Source organism: Dendrobates tinctorius, unplaced genomic scaffold (genome assembly GCF_039654945.1).
Source record: "Dendrobates tinctorius isolate UK_male_01 unplaced genomic scaffold, ASM3965494v1 ptg000084l, whole genome shotgun sequence".
Taxonomy (NCBI): Eukaryota; Metazoa; Chordata; class Amphibia; order Anura; family Dendrobatidae; genus Dendrobates; species Dendrobates tinctorius.
The window spans coordinates 38,000,019-38,026,355 of record NW_027361752.1 but is presented as its reverse complement, the minus strand read 5'-3'; the positions used below and the strand labels follow the sequence as shown (position 1 = coordinate 38,026,355).

At 43.9% G+C, this 26,337-nt stretch overlaps 2 protein-coding genes and 1 long non-coding RNA gene across 3 annotated transcripts in view; all 3 read right to left on the bottom strand.

Moving 5' to 3' along the window:
- Positions 1-1,365: 1,365 nt before the first annotated feature.
- LOC141097501 (synaptojanin-1-like) lies at positions 1,366-17,679 on the bottom strand. The gene is made up of 4 exons (XM_073584724.1): positions 17,638-17,679; positions 17,187-17,289; positions 14,645-14,871; positions 1,366-2,686 (listed from the first exon to the last, which is right to left on the bottom strand). The coding sequence occupies exons 1-4, from the start codon at positions 17,677-17,679 to the stop codon at positions 1,892-1,894; spliced, it is 1,167 nt and encodes a 388-aa protein (XP_073440825.1). The 3' UTR covers positions 1,366-1,891.
- On the bottom strand, positions 7,570-14,346 carry LOC141097397 (uncharacterized). Its single transcript, XR_012233942.1, has 2 exons — positions 13,172-14,346; positions 7,570-8,690 (listed from the first exon to the last, which is right to left on the bottom strand). It is a non-coding gene; the product is annotated as an uncharacterized lncRNA (long non-coding RNA).
- The window catches only part of LOC141097395 (synaptojanin-1-like), a 236,399-nt gene continuing 227,257 nt past the window's right edge, over positions 17,196-26,337 (bottom strand). Inside the window, exons 32-33 of the transcript XR_012233941.1 lie at positions 19,663-19,727; positions 17,196-17,289 (exon numbers count right to left, since the gene is read on the bottom strand). The gene's annotated coding sequence lies outside the window, so the exon portion shown is untranslated. The remainder of the gene's footprint in view (positions 17,290-19,662; positions 19,728-26,337) is intronic.

The window sequence follows — 26,337 nt, the reverse complement described above, 5'->3', positions numbered from 1 at the left end:
AGTTGGAACAAAGCCTAAATGTGATTACAATGTGGGATTAATGCCCGATATCTTTAAAGAACATACAAGCTTTACTTGGAGTTTTTTATGTTGCCAGGGTATCTTGGAAGAGCCATTGGTGCATGGTGGTGGTGCATGGGCACATGTTTCTGCACCATTCGATGTATCACACACAATCCACCCAAAACGATATATCAGATAAGCTATGCTTGGACCCAATACGACGATCGCTCAAAAATCACTCACCAATGAAACGTCATCTGTTCGTCTAAACTACTGTAAAGTCTCCCACACATTTGGTTCTTATTTAAAATTTGCCTTTCTTTTCTGGCAAAAAAGTGGTTTACCTGTAACCTCAGTAAACTTAAGGCTAATTTCACACTTGCTTTTTTTTGCAGCGCGTTTTTCCCGCAAAAAAACGCATTGAAAAAACGCATACAAACGCATACAAATGCTGCGTTTTTTTCAAGCATTTTTATGAGCATGCATGAAAAAAACGCAGCGTTTTTATGCGTTTGTATGCGTTTTTAGTGCGTTTTTACCGCGTTTGCGGTTTTTTCCAACATTAGGTGGCCCCTCACACTAACCCAAACCATGACTTTACTAACCCTAACCCTAACCCTAACCCTGACCCTAACCCTAACCCTAACCCTGACCCTAACCCTAACCCTAACCCTGACCCTAACCCTAACCCTGACCCTGACCCTAACCCTGACCCTAACCCTAACCCTAACCCTGACCCTAACCCTAACCCTGACCCTAACCCTAACCCTAACCCTGACCCTAACCCTAACCCTTAACCAAACCATACTAACCCTAACCCTGACCCTAACCCTAACCCTAACCCTGACCCTAACCCTAACCCTTAACCAAACCATACTAACCCTAACCCTAACCCTGACCCTAACCCTAACCCTAACCCTAACCCTTAACCAAACCATACTAACCCTAACCCTAACCCTGACTCTAAACCCTAGCTAACCCTAACCCTAGCCCTAAACCCCCTTAACTAACCCTAACTCTAACCCAAACCCCTAAATTCCATTGTCCAACTAATGGTAAAAAAAAAACGCATGCGCAAAAAAACGCATACATAAGCATGCCAATGCGCACATATGCGCACCCATAGACTTATAATGGGTGTCTTGCTGTAAAAAAAGCATTGCGCGCGCATGCGTTATTTTGAGGCAAGTCGGACGCCCAAAAAATGCAACAGGATGCATTTTGTGCGCCCGAGCGCATACCGCAAAAAAACGCATGCGCGGAAAAACGCATACAAACGCATGTGTATGCGCACATAAGCGCATCCCATGCAAAGTATAGGAAAAAAAAACGCACGCGTTTTTTAGCGCTAAAATCCCGCGAAAAAAAACGCAAGTGTGAAACCAGCCTAAAGCATACAATAATAGTTTCATACTAAAAAAACCCCAAAATAAACAGTAAGGGACCCTGTAACCAGACAATCCCCCAATAACACAAATGTACCCTTAAAAGCGTTTTCAAATGGACTAAACAGTATCTGGAGAATATGCTGCTCACTTTTTTCTGCTCTCAACACTCTCAGAGGCAGCATTTTAAAAATTGGATGACCTCCAAAATGGCATTTTCGGGACTTGCACCCTCTTTGATAGGGTGTCAAAGAAGTAAGCCAATCTAAAGGTGTCCTATCCAGATAGCTTCCATTTGAATGGCTTTATACGGAAGCATGCAAATTTACAACAACAAAAAAAATAAAAAAATAAAGTCACATTTGAAATGTCGTCCAGATAAACAGAAAACATAAGATATTAAATAGTGGTTTGGGGCGAGTTTACATTAGGTAGCCACGTAATTCTTCGATCACCTAGGTCATCATATTGCACACCAGAGAAAGTCAGTAGTAACATTTCGGTTATCGGTCAGCAAAATCAAAACTTTGAGAGAAGTTTGCAGACATTTTGGTAGCGGGCGGTTTGGCTTTTGTCCTTGACGGGATGCGCGGAGGGGGTGGCGGCTTTCTTAAAGACATAGTAAGTGAAGATCCCGCAGGGAGAGTGTTCCAGTTGCTGTCGAATCCAGACTTCTGGGAAAGGTTTAGTAAGGAGAGTCCATCAAGTTCCACTCCATTGCTGGGCAGTGACCTGTTTGAAATTAAGTTGGGGTCTTCAAACGTTACCCAACCTTTAGGATTTGGGCCTGGCATCGTGGAAAAGTTGTGAGGCAAGGAGAGACTTTTTTCTGCTGGACCCACTGTAAACATTGGCTTGCTTTGAAGCAACTCGGGTTGGCTAACAGAATGAGTCTGGTCAAATATATCGGTCTGCAAAAACTCTGCAGCGGTGGTCTGGGTGGTAAATGGATTTACAGGTTCTGCTGACCTTTCAGTGAATGGGTTTGCCGTGTGCGAGGTGTTGGTGCTATTGAGGAATGGGTTGGGCGATATTCTCAGACTGTCCCCAGACCCACAGCGGGTCGGGATCGGAGGGGGAGCAGCAAGCATGCAATTCATATTATTCAGGAGAGGAAGATGATTTGCCGATGAAGGCAACAGTATTGTCTCCTTTGGGATTAACGATGGTGAAACTGATGGTGGCGATATGTGAACGGGCACTGTCAGCTTTGAAATGGGAGGTTGTTGGAATGCCAAGTCCACAAATGGAACATTGTTAAAGTGACTTTTAAAGCCACCGACTTGATTAGATCGGTTCTGTAAGAAAGAATAACAAAAAGCGTGGAGATTAGAGAAAACTGAAGAAGAGATGAAATATACACGTAATAAGTCATCTATATCCAACACTGAAATGAGCTAGGTGGAAAACAGACATCCAAAAAAATAAATAAAAAACATCCTATATACCAAGATGCCACCATTCACTGGCTACAGAAATGAAAAGATCTACCAACCCACATGAAATGTCTTTGTTTTTGACGTTCTTCCACTACCTCATGCAATATTCATGCAAGAACTGGGATGAGAATCCAAAAAGCTTTGGGTGGTCCGATAGTCAAAAAGGCAAAGACGAGAAGTGACTTTTCCCATAGAAAATAAAAGGGTCACTAACCTCTGCAGCTTTCTTGCTTCCTTTCATCTAAATCTTAAGGTCACGCCCATAGACAATGATACAAAACATGTACGGCGCCGATGTTGTATGGGATCATTTCTTACTAAAACTACCGGGCGGAGGGAGGGTTGAGGTCCACCCCATGAACATAACCAAAGAATAGGAACAGAATTGGGTTTGTAAAGGATATGGGACACAAAGTAACTAGATCTATGAATGTGACCAATTTGGAGATTCTTGCAGAAATCCTTTTTTCCTAGTGACTCACACCATATAATTTTGTGAATGAGCAGATACAAAGTCCAGTTGGACATCACCATAGGCCCGCTGCCCATTCTATCTACAGAATGTGAGCTGCCGGAGACCTGCACAGTAAAAACCCTTACATAGTATCGCAAGCCTTCCTTGTCAAGGCCTTTAACAGTGTAACACTATAGCAGTTATTAACCTGCCTGCACTCTGCTGACTAAGTCCCAGACTACACAGTAAAGCAGACATGTCAAATGAGGAATTTTCAGGATATTACGTCTGCTTTTACACGGTCACTGCTTCCGCTCTGCTGCACACACTGACACACTGCATCAATCAGCGCTGATGCTGCTGTAATCACAGGCTTTGGCTTTTCTAATTAGCAAGCTGGTGTATGATATGCAAAATACTTCACGTATAGGTCTCCATTTATGTCATGTTGATCCAGACGACATCAAAAGGAAGAAAATCTCCTAGTCAGTCCCATATTGAGTGTGTAACTGAATTAAAGTCTTAAATGGGGTGACCACTACATTATATTAGATTACAAGCGGACCAATTGTGGTCCTAAAATAAAGAAAAAAAAAACATTTATCTACCGGACTCCTCTGCTCCTTGGTACTGCTGTGTGCTTCACCTCCCAGTCTTCTGCTAGCCAGGAGACTGGCCTGGGACTCCAGAAGCAGTAAGGAGGATCGGTGGCGGTCTGATAGGAGAGCATTTTTATTTTTTTTTTAAATTCAAGAACCATCTTGGTTCAATTTCTAAACTAATAAAAAGTAGTGGACATCCCCTTTAAATAGGTGTCCCCAAGATCACAAGTTATCCTCCATCTATGGGATAGGGTATAACTGACTGATCACACTAAATGTAAAACTGCTGAGCACTCCAGCGAACACGAGATAGTGGATCTAGGCCTTGTGCTCTGCAGAGCCCAGTGTTGAATGGAGTTCATGTGCACGTTGCTCGGCCTCCATTTCAATATAATTGTTAAAGAGACTGTCGAAAAAAGCAGAATATAGTGCTCCTCGTCACCAGCAGTCCCTTAGTGTTTCACAGTATCAGCAAAGTGAATAATAAATCTGAAATCTCATCCACACGCTGCTTATTTTTTCTTTGCAAACTTGAACCTTCAAAGCTTTTATTTTTATTTTTTTTAAATCTGCAGCATGCCAATTTTTTCAGTTTTTTTTCCATCCAATCAGATAAATAGGAAAAAAACTGAAGTAAAAGGGCACACAAAAATATGAGTATTTTATGCAGCGTTTTTACTGCCACTATTTTTTTACAGCTGAAAAACACCACACCCACAGTGAAGAATGGTGGAGGCAGCATTGTGCTTTGGGGCCTTTTTTTGGTAGCTGCAACTGGGGCTTTAGCCAAGGTGGAGTTAATCATGAACAGTTCTAAATGCAGTCCCATTTACAATGAATGCAGAGCATGCACACCTGCACGACATCCAACATGGGTGTGCAAAGTTTCCTGGTGATCCGAGTAATCAGATCAGCAAGACATCTCTGATCCTTCGGAGAGGGGCGACTTTTCATTTTGGGAACAATTAGATAAAAGTAAAACACAGAACCACATCAATATTGGAACTTGATGACTGCATAATGTCCAATTTTTGCTCATTCATGGATATGAGATGACAAAGCTGGCGATCACCCGCTGTTTATTAGTCAAGTACTGATTTCTGCAGCTGTAAGAGTTAATATGGTAGAGCAGGCAACAAGTCATGATAAAGAGTGCAGGACTTCTCTTGGCTTTTACACTAGCAATCTATTCGTCAAGGAGATGTCCGTTTAGATAGACGAGCTACGCCAGCTGGTTCAGAGGCTGAGGCTGTAGATGGGGACGGTACATGGATGAGGATATGACTGAGATAAAATACTACCAGTGACATCGATACATGTAAAATCACAAAGAATGACACCAGTGAAATGTACACAGGAGATGTAATGTTTATGTCTACCATAGAAAACTTAGGGGTTTTAGGCTAAATAAGTGCACATCTATCATCCTAACTAATAAGTGTTGTTGCACACATTGCGTTTTCGCTGGGGGAAAACTCAGCATTCGAGTACCAGCAAATTGAATAATTTTATTTTTTTTATCTGCAGCATATAATTATTTTTAGCATTTTTGCAGTGTTTTTTTCATCCAATTAAATGAAAGAATGTAGTATATAAGGCACACAAAGCAAAGTATTTTATGCAGCATTTTTCCAGCCAATATCCTGCTGTAAAAGTCAAAATCAGAAAGAAAAACCCCACACCCACAGTGAAGAATGGTGGATGCATGGAGATTATGTTTGTACTTCTCACCCATATTCCAAAAAGTATGTTCGGTTCAAATCACTAAAGGAACACCATACCCGCGTGGAAGCAGGGTGGAGGAAACATTATGCTTTGGGGCCGTTTTTCAGCAGCAGGAACTGGGGCTTAGTCAGTCAAGGTTGCGGAAATTATGAACAGTTCCAAATTTTGCAACAAAACCTTCAGACCTCTGATAAAAAGCTGAAGATGAAAAGGAATTTCACCTTTCAGCACAACGACCCTCCCAAATGGCCCAGACCTAAATCCAACTGAATCTGTGGGTGACCTGAAGAGGGTGCTGTATACGGGAGATGCCCTATCAATCATGACAGTTGTGGGGCTACTATCTGCAAGAGTGGGCAAAGATCACCAATTCTTGATGTGCCGTACTGATAGTTCTTTATATTTCCTTTTCCACCTGCTAAGATTTCAGTTTTGTTTTTTTTAATAGATTTTTTTAGATTATGGGCTACAAGGTGGAAAAAGTCCTGAAATGATTCTTCTGAGTAGGAGTTTTTTTTCTACATGACAAAAACCTGACATTTTAACAGGGGTGCGTGGAGTTTCTATATCCGCTTTATATGCTTAATTTAAAAAAGATAGACTTGTATTGATCTATTCTGATCGGGCTGACGCAGGAGAACATTTTCTGTCTTGGCCCATGACCAGCACTGTGTGCTTAGGGGGTTGACTGGTGCGGCTCTATAGCTAGGCCCCTTCATACACAGCGCTGATGGCCTCCTGCGTCCGAGACAAAGTAGATCTGTCAGGACTCAGGCTGATCTCTTCAGATTAAGACACCATTTTATAGACATAACCTGTAGATCTTGCCTTTTTTGGTTTTACTTAAAATTTATGATTTTTAACCCCACTACATGCATTGAAAAAAACAAAATGTTCCCAAATAGTGGACAATCCTTTTAAGCACGTTTAAAGGCAATTTGTTTTTAAGCAGGAAAGCCCTTTAGAGGCCATTAGAGCACGGGTAGGAGTCTGAAGCTGCATAGCACAGACCTAGTATAAGGGCTCATTCACACATTGCCCCTCGAGCACGGGTCCACCATCCGCGCTGACGGCAGGGCATCGATCCTGGCACAAACTGACAACAGATCTCGCTGCCAAGAAAAGCGCTCAGATCTTAGGAGGAGAATTTAGAGATTACCAAGAAGTAATAGATTGTCCTTTCTTTATCATGACGGCAAACTGCCGAGGTAATGACGGTTATCCGGATTATCACATGAGAGACGTATGAAGCTAGAGGTGGAATATGGGAAGTAGGGTGAAATTACTGAGGTACCTGTTACCCTGACGGTTGCTCCTGCTAGTGATAAAAAAAAAACAGATATTAAAGAAAAAAAGATGAGAAGAGAGAGAGAGATACAGATATACACAGCGTAATAAGCTCAACATGCAGATCCGAAATTCCAAAAAACCCTTAAACCCGTCTAGGTCCGACGAGGCAACCGCTTTATACGCTGCTCTAATGCATCTAAAGTCACACTGAAGGAGCACTAAAAATTCTAGATAAAAAAAACAAAAACTTCCTACCGTTTTATCTCTGCAGCTCTACTTCAGATCTATATGTCTCCATGGTAACAGACTACAAACACACACTGTGTAGTCTGATCCTGCAGCTGAACTGTACTTTAGCGAGAAGTAGAAGAAAGGTTGGAAGGAATATCACTGCAGGTTTAGACCATGGAGAGAAGCTCCATACATAAAACGGTATGTATCGTGACAAAAGATACTTAAAGGGGTATTCCCATCTCCAAGATCCTATCTCAATATGTAGTAAGAATAATAATAATAATAATAATAATAATAATACATATTAGTAAGTACCTCCAATTAGAAATGTAGTGTTGAGGTAGGGCTAAATTAACCCTTCACGGTTGAGCCAGTGATTTCCAAATTAATTTACAGGGCGTTGCTAGCAACTGGGAATGACCACACGGAGACGGGGGTCTCTGTACGGGAGGATCGAGGCAGATCACTGAGCCCCTTTACTGAATCTCACATTACATAGCATTCTACTTAATTATGCAAAGTATACAGCTACCAATAGAATCGTAATACATTTAAGCCAATAGTATTGCAAGAAAATCGGAATATGTCCCCAGCTGTGTGATGTAGAATATAGAACAATAGCGCATTCTTTTAGGGTCTCATCTCATATCTCATATCTTGTACAAGCTGGAACAGTGTGGTTTCATAACAGCCGTGAACTTTCATCTAGTTAAGTTACAAAATTTAACTCATAAACAACAAGATGGCATCGCAAGCACAAAAATGGATCCCGGAGAACAAGATGTCCAGTACATCTGAATACTGTACTTCACAATTCCCCCCTAGATAAATTTTGATAACACATATGCAGCATCAGAGGTGCTATCCCAAGCTAACAGCTCGAGGGGTACTGGTCTTCACATGACTGATGCCGTGTTATCAGTCATGGCTGTCGCGGCGCACCCGTCCCCCCTGTATACTGCAGTTCACGAATAACAATTTTTGATGACGGTGGTGGGGATCTTTTGTAGGTAGCCATGTGCTTGGCTTCAACATCTTCATCAAGTAGCCTTTTGAGATCGGTGCAGAGAAGAGCAGGGGCAACGACACCTTTGGTATCATCATTAGCTGTAGAATTTCCTAATACATACAGAAATACACCAAAGAACAAGTTTTAGTATCACATATACAACAAGGATACAGGCAGCAATGTGTAACAAGCTTTGTAAGATCCCAGCTATCCAGCCCCCAATTCCCTTAAATCAATTGGCTGGATTGAGAAAGGAGAAGGTGTCTGACCACCAACTGTCCTTAGTACGATCATTGTTTTTATCGTATTGATCTCTGAGTCTTTGAATATCTTCTAACTTTAACTTTTAACTTCTATCAATAATAATATGGAAAATGCGAAAAACCAAAACATTATGTCCCCTTCATTTGCTAATGGCTTGTTGGGTGATGAGGAGAACTTGATAGAGACCGTCATACAAGGGTTCTAGTCCGTGCTTCCTGACATGTCTTTTCACGACAACCAAATCACCAGGCTTCAGGTTATGACAGGTGTCGGTTTCTGCTGAATCTGGAAAAGAAGAGAAAACTAGAACATAGGTGTTAGCAAGATTTTTACTAAGCAGAATAACATATTGAACAACACGGTCAGTCTCTTCTGATAACTGCTGGGGCTGGAAATTTGCAACTGGGGGCCTAGTACCAAACAATATCTCATATGGGGACAGGCCATGTTTTTACAATAGGGGTAGTACGAATGTGGTATAGTACAGTGGGTAGGAGCTCTGGCCATGGAGCCGTAGTCTCCTGCATCATTTTGGTCAATTGTCCCTCAGTGTGCCGTTCATCCTCTCAACTTCCCCACTGGATTGTGGGTGGTACGGAGTATGGAGGGCTACAGTGGATCCAAGCATTGTCAGAACTTCTTGGTACACATGAGAAGAAAAGGTCGGACCTTGATCACTTTCAACAACTTCTGGAACCCAATATCTGCATATAACTTCCATCACCAGTTTCTTTGCTGTGGGTTTTGCAGTCATGTTGGTAACAGGGAATGCTTCCAGCCAACTGGAGAACCGGGGCCCAGTAGAATTTTTGCACCAGTGCGAGGGCCTGATTCTTTCCTCGATGTGTAGGCCCATGTGCCCATGTGGCAATAGCAGGGTACATCCGCTTAGGGAGACACACGAGTTGGTCCTTTTTCCAGAGACCATTATCCATACGTGCCTCATCAGTCTTCCATTGCTTCACCTCTTCCTTTGGAGACATTCTCTGCATCGTCATTAAGCGGTCTCGTGGGGTCCGACAGAAAACTTCAGTCTGTTGTAGATCATCAGGTTCTTGTAGGGTTAATGCTTCTTGTAACTGTTTACACTGAGAGCGTGTGGTCACCATAGTTGGTATGGTTGGTTCAACGGGTAAAAGAGCGGCGGCTTTTGCTTGCATATCCGCAAATGCGTTGCCAACAGTCTGTGGACTGTTCCTAGGACCGTGCACCTTAACTTTGATAATGGCCACCTGAGTAGGTAATTTGATTGAGTCCATGAGGGTTTTATCAGCTTCAGCATTTTTCACTGGGGTTCCGGCAGTAGTAATAAACCCTCGATTGGCCCATAGAGCCCCAAAATCGTGAGCAATACCAAATGCATACCGTGAGTCCGTGTATATATTAGCCCGTCTGTTCTTGGCCAAAGTACATGCAGTAGACAGAGCCTGGAGTTCTGCTTCTTGTGCTGACTGTGAGGGCGGGAACGCAGCTGCGTGCACTACAGTGTCCTCTGTGGTAACAGCATATCCCGTGTGGAATCTACCAAACTCGTCAGCATATCTTGAATCATCCGTGTATAACACCAGATCAGGATTTGGGAGTGGATTCTCACTGACATTTGGTGGAGTAGCTGTTTCTTCAGTCAGAAGTTGGGAACAATCATGTTGGAGGTAATCCTCATCACTGCCATCTTTCCTTATAGTTCATTATACCGTCTTTCAAGGCATTGTAAAGGGGTTGCATTATGCGGGATGCATCCGGTATCCACTGACAAAAATAAGTGCATAGGAAAACACTGGAGTTCAGTTTCATCTTTTGGGAAAGGAAGGGAGCTGGCAGCTATTTTTCTTTCTTCTGCGAGGTGTCTGGCACCCTGAAGGAGACAGTGACCCAAGAACATCACTTGACCAAGGCAGAACTGAAGTCCCGAGGCCGAAACCCGACAGTTCAGTGCTGCCAGATGCTTTAAGGAGGCTAACAATGGCAACAATGGCAAAAGACACCTGCTCATATTTTTTTTTTGCTAACTGGTCGGGACTGTTTTGGGCCCCTTGTGACATAACTGTCCATGTTAACTGTCGTCCCTGCTAAGTGAATGCAAATAGAAACTGGCAGTCATTGTGTAACGGAATGCTAAAGAAGGAATTGGTAAGATCAATAACTGTAAACCAAGCAGCATCCTGGGGTATTTGGGACAAAAGAGTATGAGGATTAGGCACCAGGTCTGAGAAACACTTTTACTGGTTCTACAGGCATTTTCCCTATATCATTTCGCCCTTTTGACCAGAATTTAGATAGTATCTCTGAGAGGTATGGGGCGAGTCATTGATCCTCAGGTAATATTGGGGGTGGATCTGAGCCTATCGGGGCCATCATAACTGTAGGAAGGGCATGCAAAATACAGATTTCCTCACTGTCCTCATAACGTAAGAGCCATCTGACCATCATCTTGGAATTGTATTCCGGAGCGGAACTGTGATAATAAATCTGCCCCTAGTAAATTTACTCGACGTGGGGGAGATTACAAACTGAACAGTAACCTTGGGAAAAGGTCCCACAGAAATAGGGTTTATAAAAGTATATTAATTGGGTCTACCATCTACTCCGATTAAAATAGCAGGGGAACGACAATCTCTGAAAATGTTCGAGTCTGGCACAGCGCCATAATTAGCAGGGAGGGGCTGAGGAGTAAGGTTCTCAGTAGCTGAAGACTGGGGGGGGCAGAGTTTGCTGTGTGGGCTGAAGGGCACACTGTGTGCTCGCAGCTGCGGTGGGGACTGGAGGCTGCTGTTTGCTTTTGCTTTTTTTTTTTTTTTCTCTGTACGCTGAACAGACGGGTTAAATACTTCTGAAAACTTTTTTTTCTTTTTTTTTTTTTAGCGGGAACTGAAGCTGGCAGCGGTGGCTCATAAGAGATACTGTGAGCGTTTAACAAAGAAAAGGTGGGGGCTGCGACTCTCGGTCTCCTTGTACAATTGTCATCTAGCAGGGAGACCTCTTCTTTCAAATCATTACTTTTAACTATTCGTCTGCCTGACACATTAGTATCATTAATTTCAGTTCCTTCTTTTAATCACTTCCTCACACCACAGCCACTTGCTTGAACCACAAACAATCCGTCTTTTCCATAATAGACAATTTTCCATCTTCAACATAGCAGTAAGAGAAAAAATCAGAATTCACTTCCTCTGTTCTTCCTAACACCTTCGTCAGTTCCACCCAACCATCAAACTCACCCTCAACTCTTCAAAATCCCAAATCCATTTTCTGGAATCTACAGTCAAACTCTAAGGTACATTCGGATCTGTTCAGACAATGAGAATAGAAAACTACAACTACTATCACTCAGAAAAACATCGCTGACCTCCAACCCATATTCCACAGAGACCACAGACTGAAAGCAATATTCCCGGAACCGCCACTGCTCTCCTACAAACAGCCTCCCAACCTAAGGAATATCCTTGTCAGAAGTGCCCTCACATCACCTCCAGAGACAGGCACAGTCCCCTGTAACAGTAAGAAATGCAAGACCTGCCCCCACATATCACCAACAGATGAAGTCCCCATACCCAACACAAATCAGGACTATAAGATCATGGACTCTTTCCTATGTCCATCCTTCAATGTCGTATACATGATACAGTGTACAAGGTGCAATGCAGGGACATACATCGGGGAAACTAAGTAAAAGCTACAAAAAAGGATGAATCTGCATAGACATACGATAAAGACTGAGCTGGACACACCTGTAGGGATACACTTCTCTAGACCTGGACACAGCTTGGCAGATCTAAAAGTCCTAATATTGAAAGGTCATTTTAATAGTGACAGAGAAAGGAAGATTTGGGAGTTTAAATTTATAAATATGTTCCAATCGCTAACAATAGGACTGAATTTGACACCTGGTTTCATGGCTCATTACATGGACACAGTTCACACCTCCACAAGAAGGTCTTCAGATCTCTAATAGAACACTTGGTCCTCATCTGCATGTGTAACAAAAACCTTAATTTGATTTCCTTGGCCTGTCTATAGCTAGCATCATCTCATGTCCTGTTGTAATTCCTATTTAAATGTTGCCATCTTTTCTCAGTGATTCACTTGTAATCTAGCCTGATGAAGGGGCCGCCTGAGCCCTGAAAGCTTGCTTACAAATATAATTTCTCTGGTTAGCCAATAAAGGTATCACACCTTGAATCATTACATCTATTTTTCTGGCTAACACGGTACCACAATTTTATTTTGTATTATACATGCGCCAAGCCACAAAATTCTTCTTTTCCTTCCACAGATTCTCTCATTTACAGCTAAATACCCTTACTTCAATTGTGCACAATACTGGAGCGGCCGTCTCAGTCTGTTCCACAGGGTCAATAATCCCCCTCTGGGATTGCCCAAAATTCGTGGTACTCAGTGAAAGGAGGAGGGCGTCTCAGACTATCCCTCCGGACACCTCTGGTTATATATATATATATATATATATCTATATATACCTGAGTTACGTATCCTACCCATCTTCAATCACATGACCACCCTGATAACTAACAATGATCAGGAATTCAGGATATTTTGACTATAAAGAGAGTCACAATCACTGGTCAATCCGGGGTGTCCGTCCCTTATGAGGTACGGTTCGAGCACTGGGCCCCCAACGGGACTGCATCTCTATATGATTCCACCGATGAATCACCCCACCAGGGGACAAACCTCAGATCCTCTTTGCAGCAACAAGCACAGGAAAACCACACCAACGGTCAGTCTGAACAGTATAACTGCCAACTTACCGCGGCTATGGGGGGTGATCAGTCCCAATTTTCCAACACCTGTGTCCGCTCCGAGGGTCCTTTGTCTTGTTGTCCTCCGGGGGCAGAGGCGTCCCTACTCGGGGGCCCCACGTTTGGGCGCCAAGACTGTTGAGGTAGGGCTAAATTAACCCTTCACGGTTGAGCCAGTGATTTCCAAATTAATTTACAGGGCGTTGCTAGCAACTGGGAATGACCACATGGAGACGGGGGTCTCTGTACGGGAGGATCGAAGCAGATCACTGAGCCCCTTTACTGAATCTCACATTACATAGCATTCTACTTAATTATGCAAAGTATACAGCTACCAATAGAATCGTAATACATTTAAGCCAATAGTATTGCAAGAAAATCGGAATATGTCCCCAGCTGTGTGACGTAGAATATAGAACAATAGCGCATTCTTTTAGGGTCTCATCTCATATCTCATATCTTGTACAAGCTGGAACAGTCTGGTTTCATAACAGCCGTGAACTTTCATCTAGTTAAGTTACAAAATTTAACTCATAAACAACAAGATGGCATCGCAAGCACAAAAATGGATCCCGGAGAACAAGATGTCCAGTACATCTGAATACTGTACTTCACAGTAGTATAGTTCTTCGTATTTGCCATCTCTCTTACCCTATGTCCAGGGCATTGCAGTAGCTTATTTTATTCATTTAGATGCTAAAAGCAGCTCACATCTCTATGGCAGGCTCCCTAGCCACAGCTAATTCTGACCCTCAACAATGGTGGATAGTGATGTCCCGCCTAACAATCATATTGGAAAAATTGCCTAACAGCGTTCATCATAAGCAACCAGACTGAATTGGTTGTCAAAAGTCTCTGTATTCTCAGCCATGTTTTCTTATACGGCTCCTATTGTCGTCTCAAAGTGAATGGCCGAGGTACAATACTAAAAACTACCTGTGGACATGGGGAGCAGCATCGGAGGCTCAGCACTGGACCCGGGGAGGGTAAAACACTTTTTTAATGTATTTTGTACCAGGAGACAGGGATTCTCTGAAACTGGAATACTAGGTTGTTTTTTTGATAGTTTCCTACACTTCTGTATCATGACTGGCACGTTATAAGTGTTTGTCCCGTGTACAGTTCCAGTCCCATCTCTTAAAATGGATAAATTAATAAATTAAAAGGGGTCGTCTAGAATAAGAACAACATGGCTACTTTCTTCCTCTCCACAGATTACGTCTGGTATTGCAGCTCAGCCCTATTGTAGTGAATGGAGCAAAGCTGCAATACCACACACAACCTCAGAATACGAGAGGCGCTGTCTGATCCAACACAACCCCAGAATACAATGTATATGATAAGTCATGAAAAATAGAGAAGATACGTCTCTTCAGTTCATACACATGGGCTTCCTCCGCCTAAAGGTATAGAGGCTGATAACAGAGAATACAAGTGATGACAGAAAAGCATTAGCCATGTGATGGTGAGCAGGTGACCTACCTCTTGAGAAGGTGCTTCCTCTGAAGGCAGGTTCTGGGCGGAGCGGCTACGAGGCGGTGGTTGCGGAGGAGGGTCTAGGCTTTGTGCTGGGGGAGTCTGGGAAGTAGGATGCAACGCTGTGGGTAACAGAGGCTCTGGTAGTTTTTGGCAGGGTGGCTGAGAAGTAGGGCTAGGCTGGAGAGGGGCAGCAAGCTGGGGCTTCAGAGGCTCAGGAAGAGAAGAAATCGCTATAAGTGAAGAAAACACAAAAATGGCAGCTGTCACGCAAGTCAATTCCCTTATAGTAGACCTGCTCAACACGGCTTCTAGAGAACCCATCAGCACTACAAATCATTAAGATGGCTTCAATTCAGGGGCGGACACTGACAGCTTGGGGGGCCCCTGTGCAAGAAATGTGTTTGGGACCCTCCTTTTATGGCAACCTAGAGATTAGACTATATGACAGATACATATATACTTTCATAATGTACATACATAAACATCTATAATACTGTTTCCTCTCATTATGTATACTGCCGTCCCTTATTACACAGTGCCCTCTCTTGTTATGTACAGCACCGTCCCTCACGTATCGGATTCTCGTTATTTATACCGCACTGTTCTTTATTACATACCGTCCTCTCGTTAGATATAAACTAAAATGATTGCTTATGAAACATGGGAAAGATTCTTGTCTGATGGAGGAGCTGATTGACTGGTTTTCTGGTCAAGTGTTGCCCCATCAGCAGTCGTTTTATATCAAACAAGAGAGGGCTATGTAATAACGAGAGGACACTGAATAACAAAAATAACACGAATACACTATGCAAGGGATGGTGCTATACATAACAAGACATAATACTATGAAATAATGGGATATCACTCAACATAACAGAGAATGCCAAGTAATAAGTGACTGCCGCATACATAAGTAGAGAGGATGGTACATAATAAGGGAGGCCCTTTCCAGTAATAATGTCCCCAATCCTGGCCCCCATCCTGGTATAATGTCCCCTATCCATTGTCTTTTTTGGGGTTTCGTTTTTCAGGCATTCATTGTATGGTAAAAAGAACATGGCAGTGTGATTCTCCAGGTCAGCAAAAATCTAATATTACCAAGGTTGTATCTTTTTTAATTATTATTATTAGTGGTAAAAAAAAAAAATAAGGCAGAACATTTATTTTTCCTCCTTATGGCGTTTACTGTACAGGTCAATTATTTTTAGATTTTGATAGATGGGACTTTTGCGGACACTGATTTTTTATTTTTTTCCTTTCAACCTTTAGATATTTTTTACAACTTTATTTAAAGGTTATTTTTCAGTCCCTTTACGGGAGTTCAACCTACAGTTCTTTGATCGCTTGTTCTATACAAGGCAATTACTGAAGAATAAATGTTCCACTATGAAGCCCAGCCAAACGCACCGAATGACAGCAGCAACTACCGTTATGTTACTATACGGCGTCCGTACAAATCCCTGGTTAGACCGCACATGGAGCACTGTGTACAGTTTTGGGCACCGGTGCTCAGGAAGGATATAATGGAACTAGAGCGAGTACAAAGGAGGGCAACACAATTAATAAAGGGGATGGGGGAACTACAATACCAAGAGAAATTAGCAAAATTAGGATTATTTAGTCTAGAAAAAGACGACTGAGGGGCGATCTAATAACCATGTATAAGTATATAAGGGGACAACACAAATATCTCCCCGAGGATCTGTTTATACCAAGGAAGGTGACGTCACAAGGGGGCATTCTCTGCGTCTGGAGGAGAGAAGGTTTTCCACTGACATAGAAGAGGATTCTTTACAGTTAGGGCAGTGAGAATCTGGAATTCCCTGCCTGAGGAGGTGGTGATGGCGAACTCAGTCGAGGGGTTCAAGAGAGGCCTGGATGTCTTCCTGGAGCGTAACAATATTGTATCTTACAGTTATTGTTAGGTTCTTTAGAAGGACGTAGATCTGGGGATTTATTCTGATGGAATATAGGCTGAACTGGATGGACTAATGTCTTTTTTCAGCTTTGCAAACTATGTTATGTAACTAAATGGTTAATAGGCGCAATCTGAGCTGCGGTAACACACAGATGCTGGCAGTGTAACACAATCGGCACTGCTGCGCTTGGAGCATGCCCAACTACTGAGACCCCTATACGCTAACGGACCCAAGAGTGGAAATAAAGTTATGTCCAATTGCACTTAGGGGTTATGGGTTCCCTAACGTTTCCATTTCTTCTCTAGTGAATAGTGAGCTACGCTACCCTGGCTATCAGAGAAAAACCAAAACCTGATGAGCCAGAACATTAAATCAGATCTGTGACATTTGACAATACAAATTAAACAGATATTTTAGACTTCAAAAATTCATGTTGAAATGGCTTTATAATCCCCTCTGAAACGTAGTCTCCGCCCAGCTAGCCAGACTGACAGCTCCTCAGTGTTCCTCCTCCCTGCTGCTGCCTAAATCTCACACAGTTCAGTACAAGCTGCAGCTCTCTATCAGCAGAGACTGAATACACTTGCACAGCTGAACAATTTCATTCTTCAGACGCACATACGTACCTTTGGCTGGTTCTGCAACTTTCACGGGTGTCTCAGTATTTGGCCTAGTCTGTGCATGTCGGGTTTGGGGGACACTAATAACTCCAGCCCGCGGAGGTATGATCTAGGGGAAAGAATAGCAGTCATATAGTGCACTTCACATGGGCCACACGTCTAATTGTTATGAATCAGCATGTCCCCATGTAACTCGTCCATCTCCTGATAAATTGCCACTTAAAGGGGTTTCCCAAACACAACATCTATCAAGTATCTACAGTATAGGAGATAAATGTACAATTGCTCTTGACCTTCACCACACCTCTCTCCAATCCTGAGAACGGGGAGCCTGTAGAGTGAATGACGCATTAGCAATCGGGTGTCTCCACTGATCCATTAAGGGTCTTCACCCCTATAGACCGATAATGGCGCAGTGACTGCACGAGCTCATTAACACTATTTCCAAAGTGGATACCTGTTCTCGAGAGTAGTGGTTGTACACCCAGCGATCATACATTTATCACCTATCCTGTGTCATTGTTATATGGTGGGTTTGGAACAACATCTTTTTTTTACTGAGGGCACAGAAGGGTAAGGAGGCACAAAAAATATTTAGAGGGATAGGTAAACAACATTTAGAGAGATAGGTAATAAAATGTATGATCTCTGGAGATCAAACATCTATGGGACGGGTAGGGCACATCTGAGTGGGGTGGTGGTTACACAAGCACTTTTGTTCCATTGACACTTGGGTCACACACACAACCCCGCAATGTGAATTTCTCCTTATTGCCCCTTATTATGATGGACATGTCATCTTCTTCCTTCTAACACTACCACATTTATAGCTATTCTGTATATATACACTGCTCAAAAAATAAAGGGAACACTTAAACAACAGAATATAACTCCAAGTGAATCAAACTTCTGTGAAATCAAACTGTCCACTTAGGAAGCAACACTGATTGACAATCAATTCCACATGCTGTTGTGCAAATGGAACAGACAACAGATTGAAATTATTGGCAATTATCAAGACTCAATAAAGGAGTGGTTCTGCATGTTGGGGACCACAGACCACATCTCAGTACCAATGATTTCTGGCTGATGTTTTGGTCACTTTTGAATGCTGGTTGTGCTTTCACACTCATGGTAGCATGAGACGGACTCTACAACCCACACAAGTGGCTCAGGGAGTGCAGCTCATCCAGGATGGCACATCAATGCAAGCTGTGGCAAGAAGGTTTGCTGTGTCTGTCAGCGTAGTGTCCAGAGGCTGGAGGTGCTACCAGGAGACAGGCAAGTACACCAGGAGATGTGGAGGGGGCCGTAGGGCAACAACCCAGCAGCAGGACTGCTACCTCTGCCTTTCCGCAAGAAGGAACAAGAGAAGCACTGCCAGAGCCCTGCAAAATGACCTCCAGCAGGCCACAAATGTGCATGTGTCTGCACAAACGGTTAGAAACTGACTCAATGAGGATGGTCTGAGGGCCCGACGTCCACAGATGGGGGTTGTGCTCACAGCCTAACACCGTGCAGGACGCTTGGCATTTGCCACAGAACACCAGGATTGGCAAATTCACCACTGGCGCCCTCTGGTCTTCACAGATGAGAGCAGGTTCACACTGAGCAGGTGACAGACATGACAAAGTCTGGAGACGCTGTGGAAAGCGATGTGCTGCCTGCAACATTTTTCAGCATGACCGGTTTGGCAGTGGGTCAGTAATGGTGTGGGGTGGCATTTCTTTTGGAGGGCTGCACAGCCCTCCATGTGCTCGCCATAGGTAGCTTGACTGTCATTAAGTACAGAGATGAGATCCTCAGGTCTCCTTGTGAGACCATATGCTGGTGCGGTTGGCCCTGGGTTCCTCCTAATGCAGGACAATGCCAGGCCTCATGTGGCTGGAGTGTGTCAGCAGTTCCTGCAAGATGAAGGCTTTATAGCTATGGACTGGCTCGCCCGTTCCCCTGACCTGAATCCAATTGAGCACATCTGGGCCATCATGTCTCGCTCCATCCACCAATGTCACATTGCACCACAGACTGTCCAGGAGTTGGCGGATGCTTTAGTCCAAGTCTGGGAGGAGATCCCTCAGGAAACCATCCGCGTCCTCATCAGGAGCATGCCCAGGCATTGTAGGGAGGTCATACAGGCATGTGGAAGCCACACACAATACTGAGCATCTTTTCCTTGTTATGAGGCATTTCCACTGAAGTTGGATCAGCCTGTAATTTGATTTTCCACTTTGATTTTGAGCATCCTTCCAAATCGAGACCTAGATGGGATATTCATTTTGATTTACATTGATCATTTTTATGTTTTCTTGTTCTCAATGCATTCCACTATGTAATGAATAAAGATTTGCAGCTGCGATATTTCATTCAGTAATGTCTACGATGTGGTATCTTAGTGTTACCTTTATTTTTTTCAGCAGTGTATATGCACATGTATACCCTCTGCACTGGTGAATAATAGAGGAAACAATCAGAAGACGCTCACCGGCCTCACTGAGGAGCAGGGGGCAGCCATCAGGGCTCCAAACTGAGGAGGAGGTGGTGCACGAACTGAAAGACAAATCAAAAACTCAAAGTTCGCTCCCATACAAGTTATCATGTCTGTATAATGACTAAATTAAATGGAACAGGACTAATAAGCAAGCAAGGCATTAGTGATGCAAAAGTAGTATAACTTGGGTAAGTTCCTAGATTAGTAGTTTATGTCTCGTAAATGACGCTGCGGGTGCCAGCATAGATGCCATGGATGTTTTTACAAAGCTAGATGTGGATAATGTGCCGTCCCCATCGGACACTATACAGCGTGTATGACTGCTCCGCTTTACCATCGCACGACATTGGTGCTGAGATCTGACATTGTGTAACAATTTCTTCCCCAGGAATCACAACCTCATGTTTGCACCAGCTTCTTGGTTTTCCAGATAAAGACAAGGACACTGATCTGAGTGTTATGATACAATACTAGAGGGGTGCCCGATGCTATTGCATCGGGAGGGAAGTGTGTGTGTGGGGTGTGTGTTTGAGTACGTGTGTATGTGTACATACAGTATGTGTGTGTGTGTGTGTGTGTGTACGTACATGGTGGGCAGGCGGCGGCGGGAGGGTTCAGCGGCGGCTGGGCTCCTGGCGGCGGCCAGATGGCAGGAAAGACCGTGGTTTGCGGCCTATGCTGGAGATGGGGTGCGGCGCCCAAGCTTCTAGTTTAAATAAATCCTTCTGTAATATAAAATTGTCCTCCTCTGTATTGATTACCCTGCAGAGTTTAATGTCATCTGCAAATATTGAAATTCTACGCTCTATGCCCCCTACAAGGTCATTAATAAATATGTTAAAAAGAAGCGGGCCCAAAACTGACCCCTGTGGTACCCCACTGCTAACCATGACCCAGTCCGAATGTGCTCCATTAATAACCACCCTTTGTTTCCTATCCCTGAGCCAGCTCTTAACCCACCTACACATATTTTCCCGTATCCCCATTGTTCTCATTTTATGTAATAATAATCTTTATTTATATAGCGCTAACATATTCCGCAGCAATTTACAGTTTGCACACATTGCCATCGCTGTCCCCGATGGGGCTCACAATCTAAATCCCCTATTAGTATGTCTTTAGAATGTGGGAGGAAACCGTAGCACCCGGAGGAAACCCACGCAAACTCCTTGCAGATGTTGTCCTTGGTGGGATTCAAACCCAGGACCCCAGCGCTGCAGCACTAACCACTGAGCCACCGTGCCACCCTCAATGTATCAACCTTTTGTGTGGCACCGTATCAAAAGCTTTTGAAAAATCCATGTACACCACGTCCACTGCATTCCCTTGGTCCAGTCCTGAAGTTACCTCTTCATAAAAGCTTATCAGATTAGTCTGACAGGAACGGCCCCTTGTAAACCCATGTTGATATTTGGTCATGAGGTTATTCTTCTCCAGATACTCCAATTAGTATCTCTTAGAAAACCCTCGAGGATTTTACCCACAGTTGAGGTTAAACTTACTGGCCTATAATTTCCAAGTTCAGTTTTTGTCCCCTTTTTGAATATTGGCACCACATTTGCTATACGCCAGTCCTGTGGTACAGACCCTGTTATTATGGAATCTTTAAAGATTAAAAATAATGGTCTATCTATGACTGTGCTTAATTCCTGCAGTACTCGGGCGTGTATCCCATCCGGGCCCGGGGATTTGTCAATTTTAGCGATTTGTAGACGCCGCCGTACTTCCTGCTGGGTTAAGCAGGTGACATTTAATGGAGAATTTTTAGCCCTGATCATGTTATCCGTCATGGGATTTTCTTGTGTAAATACTGTTGAAAAAAAGTCATTTAGCATATTGGCTTTTTCCTCATCCACCATTTCACCCAGACTATTTTTAAGGGGACCAACACTATCATTTTTTAGCTTCTTACTATTTGTGTAGTTAAAGAATATTTCGGGATTATTTTAACTTTCTCTGGCAATGAGTCTCTCTGTCTCAATCTTTGCTGCCTTGATTTGCTTTTTACAGAATTTATTTAATTTTCTGTATTTATTTAATGCCTCATCACTACCTACTTGCTTTAATTCTCTAAATGCTTTATTTTTATCTCTTATTGCACCCCTTACAGCTCTATTTAGCCATAGTGGTTTCCTCCTATTTCTAGCATGTTTATTCCCATACGGTATATATTGTGCACAGGTCCTATTCAGGATGCTAATAAACGTCTCCCATTTTCTTTGTGTATTTTTATGTCTCAGGATTACCAGAATCATACTGACTTTTTTCCCCTCTATTTCACCCCACTTGGATTTTTTTTCCCCATTTTCCAGTACTTTATATTGTAAAATGAATGGTGTCTTTCAAAACTACAACTTATACTTACAAAAACAAGCCTTCATGTGGCTATGTAGACAGAATAATAAAAAAAAGATGGCTCTTTGAAGAAAGCGGACAGAATCGAAAGCACAGAAATAAAATTGGTTGCGGCAGGAAGAGGTGAATCTATATATAATCTCCAGTTGGCTGCTGTCCCTGAATCCCATAAGGCACTGCGGCAGTCAGTTGCGCCTATGCAAGTGACATACACGTCTCCGCTATTCTCGTGCAGGTGCAGTAACAGCCGCGACGTTACTACGCATTCGCGGGAAAAGCGGTGATGTGTTTGTTACTTGCGCAGGCGCAAGGCCACGAATTGTGCCTGCGCAAATGACATCATGTCACTGCTATTCCCGCAAATGCGTAGTAACAGCCACATCTGTGTGCTCTACTCGCGCATGCACAGTAATGACGCGGCTGTTACTGCGCCTGTGTGGGGAACATCGCACACCTGATGCGATAGTATCGGGCCTATTTCTAGTAGTGTATATACAATAGTTTGTACTGTGAAATCTGGAGATGAAACTAAATCCCCTGGAGACAAATATAAATGAATGCTCAATGTCTGCAGGCAGAGATCTTGAAAAAATTGCAATAAATTCATGCTAAAATTCTATGAAAAATTTTACACAAATTTGCATTTTATTGTGAGTTAGTAATACACAGACCTTACAATACCTTGGTGATAGTGCGGACTGTGCAGCATTATGGGCTCACATACAGTATAATAGATCTGTATTTACTCATTGATATGTGGGAAAAGCATTTTTCCGAAAGCTGCATCTAAGACATATTATTGGTCCCCATTGTTGAAAGTCACAAGTAGATACTGAGAAACTCTTGAGTGCTTGAACTTGCTGAGTGCTCTGCTTTTCAGAAAGAGACCCTGACTTGTGGCTGTCCCCCTGCATTCTGCACCGGAGCCCCCATCCCCCCCCAAGACACTTAAACTTGATCAATGTAACACTGAGTTTCGGACCCCAGAGGGCCTTTGTGAGTGTGAGCGGCCTGTCTGTGTGTCAGAGCGGTTTATGGCCTGTGAAACATGCAGGATACATTGTTACTGAGCTGAATTGCAGCCGATTAATTAGCTCTGAATCATGTTACAAAGTGATTGTTTTCAAGATGGACGGTGTTATGATTGAGTCACCGTAGGAGGCAAAAACAGAAATGCTATCTAAGTCCAGAAAACCAGAGAGGTTGGCAGCTATCGGATTGCAGACCCCTGAACCTATCAACACAACTAGCAGTAGCCGTGGGGGGCTCCTATGATGCCCTAGACCCCTCGATCACAGCCGGAGGACTAAATAGCCTAAAGACAGAAAGGGAAATCTAAACTGCCCCAGAGCAGACCCCAAAGCAAAAGGCAGCCCCCCACATATAATGACGGTGAAGCAAGAAGAAAGAACACAACACAGACAGAAAGATAGACTGAGCAAAGACGGGGCCCAAGCTAACTAGATAGGAAAGGACAGGAAGGCTGCTGTCTGCAATCCGTGAAAAACCCTATGAAAATAAGAGCCAACAGACTGACAGTGAAAAAGGCCCTGAAGACGCTAGGCTTCAAAAAGACTATGTCAGTACTCAGGAATATTCTGAAGACAGAGCAACCGGCAAAAGGAGATTTAGCTCACCCCAGCAGGGAATGGCAGAATCCAGAAAAGCAGGGCAAACAAAAACAAAAAACAAATGCTAAAAGGCAAAGCAGAAAACTTAGCTTTAGAGGAGCAGGAATCAGACTGGTCTCCTAGAAGTCCACAGAGAAATCACCCGCAGGGCAGAAGGGCGTCGGCAGCCTTATATCCAGTCCGTGACTCCACTCAGCCAGTCATCATCATTAGGCTCAGGTGCCTGATAATCAGGCTCATTACCTTCCTTTACCAGAATAGGGAGTTCACCAGACCTCAGTGACGAAGGGGAAAATGAACTCACAACAGGATGGGATGATTAATGGGAGCCGGCTCTTTAAAAACAAGAGGCGCTACCCTCACATGGACTCGGGGTATTATTCTGTGTCTTCTCCTGCGTGTTCTCTCAATGTTCACCCTGCTTTCAGACTTCATTGCTTTTCGAGTAGTTTTCGTCAAATTTGACCTTTTAAGGGGAAAAAAAACCCAGCTGGAGTTTCAGGGCACAATGAGAAAGGAGTAAACTGGTGCTTTACGGGCCACACACATCATATCCTCATTTTTCAGGACCAGATCTGGATCTTGTTTATCAGAACTGCTTGCTGCCGATCGCTGGAAGATTCTTTTTCAAGATCCTGGAGGTCGAGTCTGGCACACAAATGTTAGACGCAATGTTACACTTGGAATCGCTGAAAAAGTGCCGGAAAACAAAAGCAAAAAGGTTAACATAATGTACAGCAATGTAAAAATGGCATTGCTGTGCACACGTTCAGAGTTCTGTTACTTCTTTTACCAGCTTCAAGGTTCAGAAACTGTGAGCAGTAGTGATGGGCGAGCATGCTCGGCACTACCCAAGGCTCGTTCGAGCATCTGCCTGCCCAATGAGTTCGCCACTCGTTCAACCATCCGGGTACTTGCTCGCCATACTCGACTCCCCGTCCCGCATGTTTGTCACCTGATTTTAAGCCACTAAACATGCGTGGATTGCCTGCCAATTTTAGTAATGCCATAGCGATGTTGGCTACCGGCATTACTGGATCGCCCTCCCAGGGCTGTGGGGTACTCTGAGCCGGGCCCGGAGGATTTCAATGGGAGTTGTCACGGTAGCTGTGACCCGGTCCGTGGCCCTGGGCGTCCATTGTAAAAGGGGAATGTTGAGTGTGTGGATGATGATTAAAGTTTATTAGTGAATGATTCGTGACGCCACCTGTGGTGTTCGGCAATGAAGATGTTAAGCCAACGCTGCAGACAGATCCACTGGGACAGATGGTGAGGTGCAGCAATGATGTTGTGGCCCTCCACAGGCAGGGCTGTAGTCCCAGGGCAGTGTAGGTGAAGAGATAGGGAGGAGACGTAGATGGTGCGGTGTCAGGCACAGAGATGTAGCAGTGCTGAGTATGTTGGCGTAGGAATAAGTGGAGGACACCAGGGCATGTAGTTCCAAAGCTTTACTCACAGTCTGTGATGCATACAGTTGCCTGCCTCGGTGCCATTTCCTCAAGGTCAGGGGCTCAGCCAACCACCAGGCAAGATGAAGTACTCCGTTCCAACACTCCGCCAACTTATGTGCCTTTTCTGAACATCTCTCTTTTGCGCCTATAGTGAAGTACTCTCAGTACTGAGTAACACTGGAGTTCCTCCTGTCAGATGTTCCTATGAACTCTACTTGTGCGGCAGACAGCTGTAGCCTGCTTCGGGGACTCCTTGCTACCAAGTCCCGGCTCACTATCATTGCTGTTGTGCCCGCCCCCAAGTCTTGTGTGGGAATAAAGTGGTGACAACTTCTATTCCTCCGGTGTCTGTCGCAGGACCATTAGTATCCATACAACCTCGGGGACCAGACCCCGGCCTTGCACTGTGAACTTGGGAAGGGTTCTGCTCTAACCCTGATCCTAAGTCCTCCTCTCCTCACGTTCCGTATTAATCCTTCTTTCTTATGGAGAGAGTCAGGCTTTCCTTCAATGTCTCTACTGTGCCAGCGGACCCAGGTCACTGAGGTCGGCTGCAGCACTTCCTTCATCCATCCCACTCAGGGGATCTTCACTCTTCCACTGACTCTGTCAGACTGACTAAATCCTAAACTCTTCCCGCTCTTTTGGTGCAGACTAAACACCACCTGCCTCCCAGCACGCTTCATGTTCCAAGCAGGGAGCCACCAAGGGTGCTTTGCTACACTACTGTGTTGTGTGGGATGCAGGTGTTGGAGCGTGGTCAGGTGTCTCCACCTTACCTGGATGGTGGGGCACCACACCTCAGAAGGAGGTGCAGTACCTCTGTGGCGACTGAACCCTCAGGGGCGCCACATTACTGTGACTGGTCGGCAGCATAGCATCATCGGGGTCTATATACGCCAAGGTGCTGACATTTTCCTAGCATTGCACCTAGCGTAGGCAGAGCTGCAGGGGAAGGGACAGTGCGCTGGACAGCGTTTATCTACCTAATTATGCAATCTAAAGCCAACAGCCATTTTTAGGATTAATGCAGATATATTCTGTTTATAATACTGCAATTTGCTGTATTTTAGGGAGGATTGGCTGCTGCAGTAGGAAGAGTGTAATAGGGGCACGTAGAGCAGGCTTGGCTGCATAACAATCCTTGGTGTTGCTTTGTGTAACAGTTATTTTCAAGGCTATTAAAACAGATTCTGCTTCTCTAATACTACCGCTCATATCTGAGAAAAATT